This window comes from Talpa europaea (genome assembly GCF_964194135.1).
Source record: "Talpa europaea genome assembly, chromosome: 9".
Lineage (NCBI taxonomy): Eukaryota > Metazoa > Chordata > Mammalia > Eulipotyphla > Talpidae > Talpa > Talpa europaea.
The window spans coordinates 47,623,097-47,635,706 of record NC_140076.1 but is presented as its reverse complement, the minus strand read 5'-3'; the positions used below and the strand labels follow the sequence as shown (position 1 = coordinate 47,635,706).

Sequence of the window (12,610 nt, the reverse complement as noted above, 5' to 3'; positions counted from 1 at the left end):
TGCATTAAAAAGTATTTTAGAAAAGAGACAAAACAGTTTCTTATAATATTCATCAATGTACATTTATTTTTTTTATTGAGGAAACCATAATCAATACAAAATTACAGTAATCATGTACCCTTTTACATACAATGTCATTAAAGCAAACTCTTAACCACAGTTTGTAAAGTATTCAATTTACCTCAAGTCCAAGCTGCATCTCCCTAAGACACTGTTCCCATCACAGTAGCCATTTTAAGTCAATCTTCTTTTTACACACGGGTAGTTTCTGTAGAGAACACTTTTCTCAGGACGAAAATGCATTGAGCATGCATAAGAAAAAATATATGCGCAAATACATTTAAGAGTTTCTATAAGGGTATCACTGAAGAAAATAAAACCCTGGGACTTATTTGCTTCTTAAAAGCACCAATTAAAAATCCCTCAGAAGTTTATACTGTGGCAAGAAAACTCAAGTGACTAAAAAAAAAAAAAAAAAAAAAAAAAGATTAAAATTATCTTTAACTAGGTATTGTTAGAATACATTTTAAAATGAGGCAGAATTTTCAGAAAATAAAAATAAGACATCCTCATTGATTATAATTTCTACATCCTTATTCTAGACAACAGTTAATTTTGCAAGTAAAGTGGTTCTTCTGGCAGAGTACTCAAATGAAATGTCATTGCTTCTGAATATATTCCTATTTCTCTCAATGTACTCTGCTACTCCTACCCAAACCCACCCTTATGAATTAACTACCAAGATATTTGTATAAGGATATTATTTTACAATGTTTATAAAGAACTAGAATTAAATCACTAGTTTTAGTATCAAAACCATTTTCATTAATTAAAAAGTATACTTCAAATTTCTAAAACAAGAAACCATAAGAAATCTAGGTATCACCACACTAAGATATTTTAAAAAACAGCAACACATTGTCAAGTTTTTTACTAAAATAATTTCAATCTAAACTAAACATTGTTTCTACCACACCTAACATCCACTGCATTCAAATCACCTGGCTCACCTTTTCTGCTTTCCATTTATTTCAAGGTTAAGATAGCGCCATTTAAAAAATGCTTGCAGTATCAGTGAAGGTTTATGGTAATGAAAAAAATTCTATGAGACAGAAACAATGCCCCATTATCTATTAGCATTCATTTAAAATTTTCTTTTATAAAAATGCAAACTACAACTAACCAAAACTTGACAGGCTCCTAAGGTTCAAAGAGCCCCTTTATATTATCAATCTTAACATACCTATCATCGACTATTAAAACACAGATACACACACAGATGTGGTGCAGTAACTACATAACTTATGAAACAGTTCATGGAACATTTAAGATCAAGTGAATAACACTTTAAAACAAAAAGTGATCAAAAGCAGGTACATTACACCCTGTATCATATTATGTATGGGAATACATTTCATATTTCTCAGTTATGATTTGCCAATTTTACCTTCTACATTGAGCCCTTCTATGGTCCATGCTCATCGGCTCACCAATGGCATACACTCAAAGGATTCCTCTTTATGGGTAACTATCTCAGGACCTGATTTTATGAGCTATGATTTTGGTGCTTGCAGCATCTTCAGCACTGTGTGTGAAAATGAAGGCAGTATTTTTGAATATTTTTCTTTGTTGTAGAGATAAGCAGGAGTTTTAAAAGGATCAGCACATTTTAGAAACTGAATAAACAAAACTGATATGATGCTGCTTTAATACATCCAACTTAACTCAAAATATGTACCAGTTAAAATCACCTATAAAAACACACAAACATTTTAAACTGGCAAAAAATAAAATGCAGCGTCAGTTATTAAAGTATTATAAGTCAGAAAAATACTGGTTGCTAAACAGATTATGAAAGTTATTTGCTATACAGTTAACATTTCACTGATGCACATGCCTTTTATCAAAACACACTGCCATTATTCCTTATTTCTTTCCTTTTTCAATGTATATAAAAGTTAAGAAAATTCAACTGTCTAAAAAAAAAGAAGTCACAATAAACTCTGACTCAATATATCCTTACTGAATTACTAAAGTTCAAGAATAAGACTCCAGAGCTTTGAAGGGCAAAGAAAATGTCCTATCAATCATAAACAGATTGTGAAGGCTGTTGAAGTTCCTCACCAAGTGAGCCCCTAAATCTTGAAAACTTATGTAAATGCCTTTTCTTAACAGTTCTTCCATATACGGGAAAAGATTACAAAAAGTTTGAATGTATTTCAATTATAGCAGCAATCTACTCACTTCTTTTGTTTCAATAAAAAAAAAATTAAAATAAAAAAACATTACCCAGAAATGTAAACAGTTGCTTGAACAACTTACAGACTTTCCACTGAAATGGTAGCATAAATAACAAAGTACATTTTGGGGAAGCAGTAGCAGATTGCTTTTGAATACACAACCACAAAACCTCACAGGGACAACATTAATGTACTGAAATATTTATTTATATATGTCCTTAGGTTGTGCTTACCTGTTGCTTTTTGCAGCAGAACCTAAGGTGGAAGGTCTGGGAAGGCACTGTGAAGTATAAATAATTGCACTGTTTGCAATTAATAAAGATTTTAAACCTTAAATGAATCAAAATCAACAGCCTCCAATTTGTGAGTTATGATATTGACTCCAACTGAGCTATTTCTTCAGTTAATCAATAAAATGCACCACTTTCCTAAAAGGTCATCTATAAAACAGTATCATGCAAAATACTGAAATTGTTCATGTCAATACCCTACACTCTTAAAAGATAACAGATAACTAACTCCTTAACTATTAAATTTCAAACTAGAACTATAATCCATATCTAAATAAGGGTAAGGGAAGTCACTCTAAGTTCTATAAAACAATCAAAAACATTTCAAAATATCTACAATGAAATGTACTGCTATTTTCTATCCTGTAATCGCAACATTTATGTCCTTGTACATCTTCCTTTATAGTATATTCAAAACAACAAATGGTGCTCCTCACAAATGAAAGAATATATATTTATGAAATGGTGTTAAACTGCTACAAGACTTAATATTTGCAAACTGAAAACCACTTATGTCTGATACATTTCAAGCCTTTCATATTAATATATAAGATATGCATATTTTACACTGAAAAACAATATATTTCAGGAGCACCAATGAGGAATACTATTCAACTTTGTTAATGATCAGTTTTCTTTAGCTACAGCTAAAGCATATCAAAAAATACTTACCCATTAAGCTCACTTAAAAAAAAATACAGACCTATGTATTATTCTATGTTAAATTAAGAAGCAGTTATGGTTTTCCAAGATATCAGCACTGTATTCCAACATAATATTCACACAAAGTATGGCATTTACATTATGTGGAACATTGACAAAAAGATACTGTTGCAGTTCATCAATTTGTCATTCTGATGTACTTACAGTGCAATGCTCCTTGAAGGAACACAATCAAGGATGATACACAGCACAGTCCTCCTCACCCCTACAGAGCTAGTTCTATACTGGCTGGATCAAACCTGCACTTCAACAGACAATGGCAAGACAGACTGTATTTGCATGTAGTCTAATATATTAATATGCAAAGAGCCAACAAATATGCAAAGAGTAAAACAATGGATTTCAACAAAATATCAGAACTTCAACATGAGTGTTATAGAGTAATAAAATGATTTCAAGTACATAAAAAAATTAAGTTGATTCAATGATTGGACTTGTGCATTTACAAAACAAAGCTTATCTATACTGCAAAAAGGAAAAGAAAAAAGCTTGAACGTTTCCATACCCCAATGGTTCAATGGCAGATGCACTGTAGCTATACTTTTTGCATACTATTCACTTTTCTACCCTAAATTTAGAAAGAAACACACTAATATTGTATACATTGCAAGAGTTGCTTTACATGAAAAAAACTCTTCTTAGTAGACTACTCATATTCACTATCAAAAACTGTTTAAAATTAGTTATGCTGAAACCATTTGGAAATCAAGTAATTATCAAATTAAGAACAGAAAGGTTAACTGTTATAGCAGCAGTACAGGTCTGAAACAGTGGTCATGTATAAAAGGAAATTTCACTGTTAATGCAATGGAAGTATGCCAAAAGATCATTGTACACACATGCAGTTTTTACTCAAACAGAAGGAAAAAAAATGAAGATATCAGGATTACTTGTGCTGAAACAGCCAAATACAATAAACGGAAAAGATCCTCCAATCTATTACTATACTGCAAGGGGGAAAAAACATGCCAGTGTTTAAAAACTCAATTAATATTTCATGGGGAAAGCTTAGATATTTGTGTATATGTATCTTAATTTATCATTGCTAAGAAATTATGAATCCTTTAAATACCCACATATCCAACTTACCGACACAGGAGGTTTCATATCATTTATTGTAAAGCACAAAACAGGCATTTTAAAAGTGAAAGTATACATTGAAAAAGTACATTTATATCACAAAGCATTGACCACATAATAGTTGCAAATACATTTGCTGGAATGTGTACATCTACACTAAATACTAAAAACAAACCAATTTTTCATTTCTACACAGAAATATTAACCTCCTATCAGTAGTGATAGATATTTTGTACATTTTCAAAAAAAAAAAAAAAAACACTATTTTAAACCAAAAACAAAATTAAGATCTTCAGCAAGTCGTCTGCATCCATATATTTAACAAAGGTTTTTTTCCCCCACACAATGAAGCAAATACTGTATTGTCCACTTCTTATTATTGGCCCTGTGCAGAAGAGATACATAAGAAATACACAAAAAGTTAAAGAAAATCCTTTAAATGGAGCTAACTCAGGAGTGAATCCTTTAAGAAAGAAAAACTGGTTAATATAAATGGTGGTGGCTTCTTGCATGATTTGCAAATCCCTGGGGGAAGAAAATTTATTTTTAAAATCAAAGACATTGTAGAAATATTCAGCACTCAGATGCCAGAAAGCATTATTAAAAAACAAAACAAAACAAAAAAAACCCAAACAACACACCACAGTACTTCTAGTTATACTTTGCCAGATAAAAGTTAAAAAGGCAAACATAATCCCAAACAGACAAAACAGTAAACATGCAGAAAACAATTGGAGTAGAAATCAACAACACATTAGTAAATTTATTATACCTGAGGTGCTGGAGGGTGCTGTGGCATTCCTTGGGGACTCGTCTGGGCATAGTAGGCAGCTTGTTGTCTATAGTACTCAGCCCAGGCTGCGCTATAATCTGGCTGACCACCTGGTGGAGCCCCAGTAGGAGCAGGAACCGCTTGACCTTTGGAAAAAATGAAACAACTCTGTTGCTGTAAACCACAATCAAAAGCCCAAAAGAATCTCATTTCTAATAAAAACAATACCTTGCTTCTTGTAATATTCCTCCCAAGCCTTTGAATAATCTTGTGTCTGCCCTTGTTGACCTAAAAAAAACCCCCTAAATTTTAATACAAAATTTTATCCACTGTAAGTACAGGTTATAAAGACAAAAGCACAGAGGATCAGAATTGTTCCTGTTTTATTTAGACATAATCTTGATTTGATTACAGAACTTTAATATTCTGAGTTTGAAAAGTACACCAAGTAGTATGTGGTAATGGAGGGAAGTGAAGAAGGCATTTTTTTTTTTTTTTTGGTTCTCTCATCCATTTGGATGTTATACTGCAGGTTTTAAATAAAATGCAAATGCCTAATGAGGAAATGAAAAAGAACTTCTCTGAGAAACAAAGGATCCATTTAAAAGGCATGTAAGACCATTATTTTAAGATCTGTTGAGATTTAGTAACCTATAAATTGTGCACAAAAGTAACCTTCATGATACTCTTTTTCAATGAGGCGTAAATATGATGGGTTCTAATTACAACACGATTTTACTTAAAATAACCTGATGAAGAACAATTAGTGAAGAGGTTCTAAGTAACAAGAGCAATGAAACACAAAACTCAATAAGCTTCATGAAGGGTGCCTTTTTCTGAATTAAGAGACTATAAGATATGCAATAATTTTTATGGAGCCAAAGGGGCTTGGAAGTAAAATCAATTTAAAAACAAATCAGTGACAGAAGACATTTTTTCTGACAACCAGTGGAAATTTAAATACAGTTTATATGTTGATATTACTGAAATAACTTAAACTACCTGCAACTTGCTTTGAAATGGTTTAAGAACAAAATACACACACCACACATAGAACATACAGCAAATTAAAACCCTGCACTCCTCTCTGGGTAACAGCAAAAGTATCCCTACATATCACAAACAAAACGCCTACAGTTTTGTTTTCTATAACCTTTCAAAGAAGAAGAGATTTTAAAAAGCTGATCTTATGAGGAGACACATTTCAAACAAGTTTCAATATTTTAGACAACCACCAAATGTCACAGTATCAGTATTATGAAACCATACAAAGTCTCTTGTAAGTCGCACACTTGAAAATCTGCTGATTTTAGGTCAAAACTGGCTGAAATACAATTTCCACTCCAGGCTTACAAAAGTAACTAAATCTCATTTGTAAGAGATAACTCATTTTAAAGTCTAAATAGCAACTTAAGGTGTTAGAAAATAAGGAAATGCAACAAGGAACATCAAACTCAAATGTCTGTTAGTCCCCGATTCCTTCCTGGAACTCAAATTATCTCTGGAAAGCTAAAAGTAAATGTGTTAGTTTTAAGGAAAACACTTGGTAAGTAAACTGTCAACATTTCACATTCCAATCTTGAAGGAGTCCAAAGAAAACCTCATTCAACTTGAAGGGTCAATGGGATACATTTTGCCCAACTGAAAACAGGGAAGGAAAGGAATCTCCCTATTCAATCTACTTATTTCTTCCACCTAGTCTCTTGAGGCAGTAGTCTGAAAGCTATTTTGATGCTAGTTTGTATTTTAGAACATTACTTAATATTCATAACTTTATGATATATGGTTTTACGTTTACTTCATTAAAGAAATAATGACATTCCCGAGTTCAAGTATAACATTCTTTACAGTGCAAAAGTCAGCCTTACTTGAAGACTTTCATTCTTATTGATCTGTCCACAAACATCTCCATTTTCTCCATAACCACTTACCCTTCCCTCTTTTTTGCTTGAAGGTACCACAAAGTATGGGTCAGTCTATCCTAATGGTATTTAACATTATAATGGCCTTCAAGTCAAACAATTCCCAAAATGCCTTCCTCTGTGTAAAATGTTTATTTATTACAAAAGCCCCCCCCTTCATTATAGCTTCAAGAAAACCCACATGGCAACTGCTGTCATTCCTTACATTGTTTAAAATTCCCGGGCCACTCTGGTGGCGCAAGGGGTTAAGACACAACCTATGAAGCTGTCCGCAGCCTCTGCAGCACAAGTTCGATCCCCTGGCCGGCCAGGGAGCAATCCACATGGTGCAGCAGACCTCTCCTATCTCGCCCGCTGCTCCCCTCAGCAGTGTACTTCCGTCAATCTGCCTGCTCTGTTTCCCACTGTCTCTGGTGAATCCTCCCAGCTCTGGCCTATACCCCAAGCTCTTGTATGGATAAATAATCTTTAAAAAAAAATTCTTTTTACTTTTTTTTTAATAGAGGCATGTTTTTTATTTATTTTATTTGTTTGTTTGTTTTGTTTATGCATGCACTGGGTACAGTCAGAAGCGCGGGAGGGTGAGAGAATTCACCAGAGCCAGAGCAGGGAGCAGAGCAGGCAGAAGGACCGAAGTACACTGCTGAGGGGAGCAGCGGGCGGCAGGAGAGGTCTGCGCGCCATGTGGGACCCTCCTCCGGTGGCCGGGGAGCAGCTGGGGATCGAACTGGCACAGCAGAGGCCGCGGGCAGCTTCGCAACCCAGCGCTCAACCGCTGCGCCACCGGGGAGGCCCTACATTAACTTTTTAAGATCACATGTTTAATAATTTGTCTATTTTAGTTAACCCCACAAAATTTAGAATTATTTCAGAAAACAAAACTAATTAAAAAACTTGTATGTTTCAATAGATTTAAGAGCCTTGTTCTTCACAAGAAATGCTGAAATTAGGCTTCAAAAGCTGTCTAGTTTTCTAAAAAGGGCACTGGATTGGGAATTATGATATCCAGAATCCTATCAAATTCTAGAGCTGCCATGAGGAAGAGTAAAGCTCAGCCTCTCCAAATAAGGAAGCTGGACTTTTCCCCCATTTTAAAAACCTGGAAGATTGAACGATATTAGTTTTATGATTTAAGTTCTCTCTTTAAAAAAAAAAAAAAAAAAAAACACATTTAGGAAGAAATTCAGAACACGTCAATCAGTTACCAAAAAAAAAAAAATTACACTCAACATCTTCTCATTTTGGGTAAACAAGATCAAAAGGTTTATCAGTAAGCTTATTTAATGGCTATGCTCTAAAGAAACAAAAGCATAATAAAAGAGAATTCAAACTCATTTCCCAGTAGTTACCCTATGTTCATTAACAGGCCTTTGTTTTTACCCACTTTTAGTAATGCAGGGAACACCTCTGGTATAGTACTCATTTTACTTGTATTTATGAAAAATACAAGTTAAACATAATGATTTTTTACTTTGATTCTCAAATCTATAAAATGGGGATGGCATTTCCTTCAAGTTAAGATGATCAAAGGCCCTGACCACTACTCTTATTACAACATGAATTTTAGTATCATTTCCAGCAATTCTCCAAAGTAACCCAGTTTGGATATATTATGACTACCATAAATAAGGACAATGTTTTGCGATTAAAGAAAAAACTTTAAGTATTTTCTTTCTTGCATAATTTTAAAGACCTGTGTGCAGCATAAATCATAGACTCAGGAATAACATGCAGTGTATCTATCTTGGAATGCCATCTTAACAGGAAAAATTATTTCTCTTCATATCAACCTCCACACCTTTACATGAAACAAAATTAATATGATCACCCTCTCTTAGATTTTTCTTTCAGTGGAAAATGAGAAACATCCTAAAAGTTACACTAACCATTACAAGGAGACTTTATCTTATCACAAAATCCTATTATCTATACCAGTAAGGGATGAGCAAGTTTATCAGTTCAGCTTTCATTTGTGACAACTGGCTATAATATAGGTGTTAACTTTAAATGTCTAAAAACATAAGCATCTGGAAAGATCAAACTACTGCCCAGAAATATAACATCAGGTTCAAAAAAGGTCCCCTAAAACATTAAATTTGGGAGACAGGTATGCTTACAATTGTGGTCCCACCACTTAGTACTTGCGTGATGTTTCCCAATATGTACATGTGAAATGCCAATGAAGATAAGCTCTTTTTACTCACAGCTGTTTGTAGTAATATACTTGTGAAGTACCTGAGCCTCCATTAGTATATAATAACCAGAAAGACAGGGTTCTTAGTTGTTATATCCACAATTGCATTCTTGGCATTTATCACTATGCTTGGCATATAGGCTCTATTGTTACTGAAATATGGCCTTTCTAGATACTTGTTTCTCTTTCATCATATATGCAAATGTTATTAACTTCTGTCACTATAAACCTTCTTACCTGTTTACAGTGTAGCAAAATAATGCCACACGCGACCAATTTTTGCTCAACACTTTAAAATTTATGGCATGTAGGCTACTGAAACACATAACTGTCTTTGAAAAAACTGTAGGTGATAAAATGGTATGTGTGCCAGTGGGAAAATTTTTACTTTCAAATGTAACTGCTTGACAGATGCATTTAGAAATAAAAATGCATTTATATAACCACAAATGTAAAATTATCTGTAGTGATCTTGATGCCTGAAAGTCCAGTGATTTTGAAATGTGCTCTTTGTCAATTATTTTCCACCTCAGGATTTTTGAAGTTAATAGATGAAATAACTCCAAGGTAATAAAGACATGGTATAAATATGTTTTTGTCAACACCTCCAGCCTCATAATGTGGTATTTACTAAATATTTCAACTAAATGCATTATAAAATTAGAACATACCCATTTTCTTATAGTACTCTTCCCACGCCTTAGTATAATCAACCTGTCCGGCAGGAGCTGGATTCTGCTGATCTCCTTGTTTAAGAAAAACATAACAAAAAATTAGACTAAGAGTATTACAAGACAACTTGGATTCTTTTTCTTGCATGGAGGAGCTGGGAGTGTGGCCTGCCATAGAGAGTAAATAAGAGGAATGTGCTGTGTGGTAGCTGTAGCCCTGCTGGTGAAAAAATACAGGACACTAGTGATACAGAAGTGGTACACAGAAAAGATGATCTTTTATTTTAAGAGTGGTTTCACTAACCATGTTCGTGAATTCACTGGACAAGTAAGGAATTAGAGCTCACTAGGTATCACTTAAAGGATGAAAAGGGAAAAAGAACCTCGAAATATACATGTATCGAATGGGATTTTTACATATGTAGGTATGCATACATGTAAATTTATTTCCTAGCTTTCTACACTGAAAGGCACTACTAGCAAACAACAGTTTAGTAGCAGTGTGTTCTAAGTATTAACTTCTTACTAAGAGGAATCAGAGAGCTCCTTAAAAAAAATGGCTGGCTCTGGGGCTGGAGCCCAAAGAACACAAAAAGGCAATTTGGTATTTAAGAATGTAAGGATGGGGCCTCCCTGGTGGCGCAAGGGGATAAGTACCACACTATGAAGCAATCTGCAGCCTCTGCAGCATGAGTCCGATCCCCAGCCAGCCAGAGAGTAACCCACATGGCACAGCAGACCTCTCCTGTCTCGCCTTGCTCCCCTCGGCAGTGTATTTCAATCAGTCTGCCTGTTCTGTTCCCCAATCTGTCTCTGGTGAATCCTCTTACCCCCCGCATCTCTGGTCTGTACCCCAGCGCTTGTATAAATAAATAAATCTTAAAAAAAAAAAAAAAGGAATGTAAGGATTGCTTAGTGAATGACAGATGTGTGAAGAAGATACAGGAACCATCTTGACGGCACTACAGAAGGGCCAAATCTTGGACAATCTGACAAAATAATAAAGACAGTTTAAAATACAACTTACTGAATAAAACAGGGATCCACATTGATGTAAAGAAACAGAAAGCTCTCCCTTACAGTAAAATACCAACCAATAAATGTAAACTAGATGATGGAAACAGAAAATACCATCACAGTGGTACGTGAACCAGGCAGGTGTTATTAGTGAAACTTAAGACTGATGGGCAAAAATTAATGAACATGAGAGCAGATGAATCTCAGTATAATTCTCCAGAAAAGACTAATTTCAAAGAGAAAAATGATGATTTTATAGTATAATCAAGATACTAACATAACCAACTGACTATGGTTACCATCTCCAGAGATGAAACGGGTCAACAGCATGACTCTTGATATAACACACTAACAGTATCATTTCTACTGTATTCTCGCCGAGAATTAAGACTTTAAAATCATGAATTCATCTTCATAAGAAAAGACTGACATTATCCCATGAAGCAAGGAATCTGTATACTCTACATGAAAAGGAATGAGTAATTATTCCTGATTAGTGAGACCAAACAGGACTGACAACTAACCATGAAATGTTATTAAATGCAATCTTAGATGACAACATAGAAATTTTGGGGACAACTGGTGAAATGGAGTAAGGAAGGAGTAAGCAATATTACTGCGACAGTAATATTGATTTGTATGGCTATATGACAGTTTAGTCTTTTTGGAGTAAAACTAGAGTATTTAAGGGTAATGGGACATCATGACTATGGAAACAGGCAGAAAAAGTAACACACACACCTTTTCTACAAATACATACTAAAAATTAACATTAAACATAAATAATAAAGAGAAAATTGGTCTTAAAGGTTCTGAAAAATACTGATAATGATATGGACATACTTGATAAACAATGGAGCCAATCGGAATGTAAGACATTAACAGTTGCATTATGTAGATTTTTTATGAAAGTTTACAACTATTTCAAAGTAACACTAAATAAGAAAAGTGTGACTACTGAAGTTATAACTGAGTATTAGAAGTATTTAACATTTGTAACATTTCATATGTAATTCACAAGATAAAAAAAAAATTTTTTAGTTACCATAGTTACCTTGCCCGTTAGTTTGGGTTGTAGTTGGCGCACCAGCAGGAGCTGCAGGTGGTGGCTGTGCTTGCTGTTGATAATAGTGAGCATAATAAGCAGCCCAAGCTGCTGAATTTGGATCCGTTCCTGCCTTTGCTAGAATAAACCAAAGTTCAAAGTTTCACCCAAAGTCCAAAAACTATCAATACCTCTCTCTCAAACACCCCTTTTCTGACAAATTTATATTAAAAACATTAATTGGACATCAAAAATAAAACTTTCACATTCTATTTTCATTGTTATCTTTAGCTTTATAAAGAGAACTGAGGTTCAGAAACTGACATTTCTGGTTCCTAGAAAACTAGTGAGTTGCAGAATTGAGATATGAATAAACATTTTTTGGTTCCAAAGCCAATGTTTGTCTCAAACCATGCTGTGCCCTATTTTTTTATAAAATGGTTTTGCTTGGGCCTCCCCAGTGGGGCAGCGGTTGAGCGCTGGGTTGCGAAGATGCCTGCAGCCTCTGCAGCGCTGGTTCGATCCCCGGCTGCTCCCCGGCCACCGGAGGAGGGTCCCGCATGGTGCGCAGACCTCTCCTGCCGCCCGCTGCTCCCCCCAGCAGTGCACTTCGGTCCTTCTGCCTGCTCTGCTCCCCGCTCTGGCTCTGGTGAATT

General features: G+C 34.6%; 1 protein-coding gene across 6 annotated transcripts in view; it reads right to left on the bottom strand.

The window, feature by feature from the left end:
- Nucleotides 1–3,458: 3,458 nt before the first annotated feature.
- The window catches only part of FUBP1 (far upstream element binding protein 1), a gene marked incomplete at both ends in the record, with an annotated part of 28,121 nt that continues 18,969 nt past the window's right edge, over nucleotides 3,459–12,610 (bottom strand). For 2 of the 6 annotated variants that reach the window (XM_084244305.1, XM_084244306.1), the window contains 4 exons: nucleotides 4,817–4,858; nucleotides 5,106–5,251; nucleotides 9,893–9,967; nucleotides 11,955–12,092. In XM_084244305.1, coding sequence (XP_084100431.1) covers nucleotides 4,817–4,858; nucleotides 5,106–5,251; nucleotides 9,893–9,967; nucleotides 11,955–12,092 — 401 coding nt within the window. Of the gene's footprint in view, nucleotides 3,498–4,754; nucleotides 5,252–9,892; nucleotides 9,968–11,954; nucleotides 12,093–12,610 lie in introns of those variants that run through there. The other 4 variants (XM_084244302.1, XM_084244307.1, XM_084244304.1 and 1 more) reach the window with 4 other exon arrangements.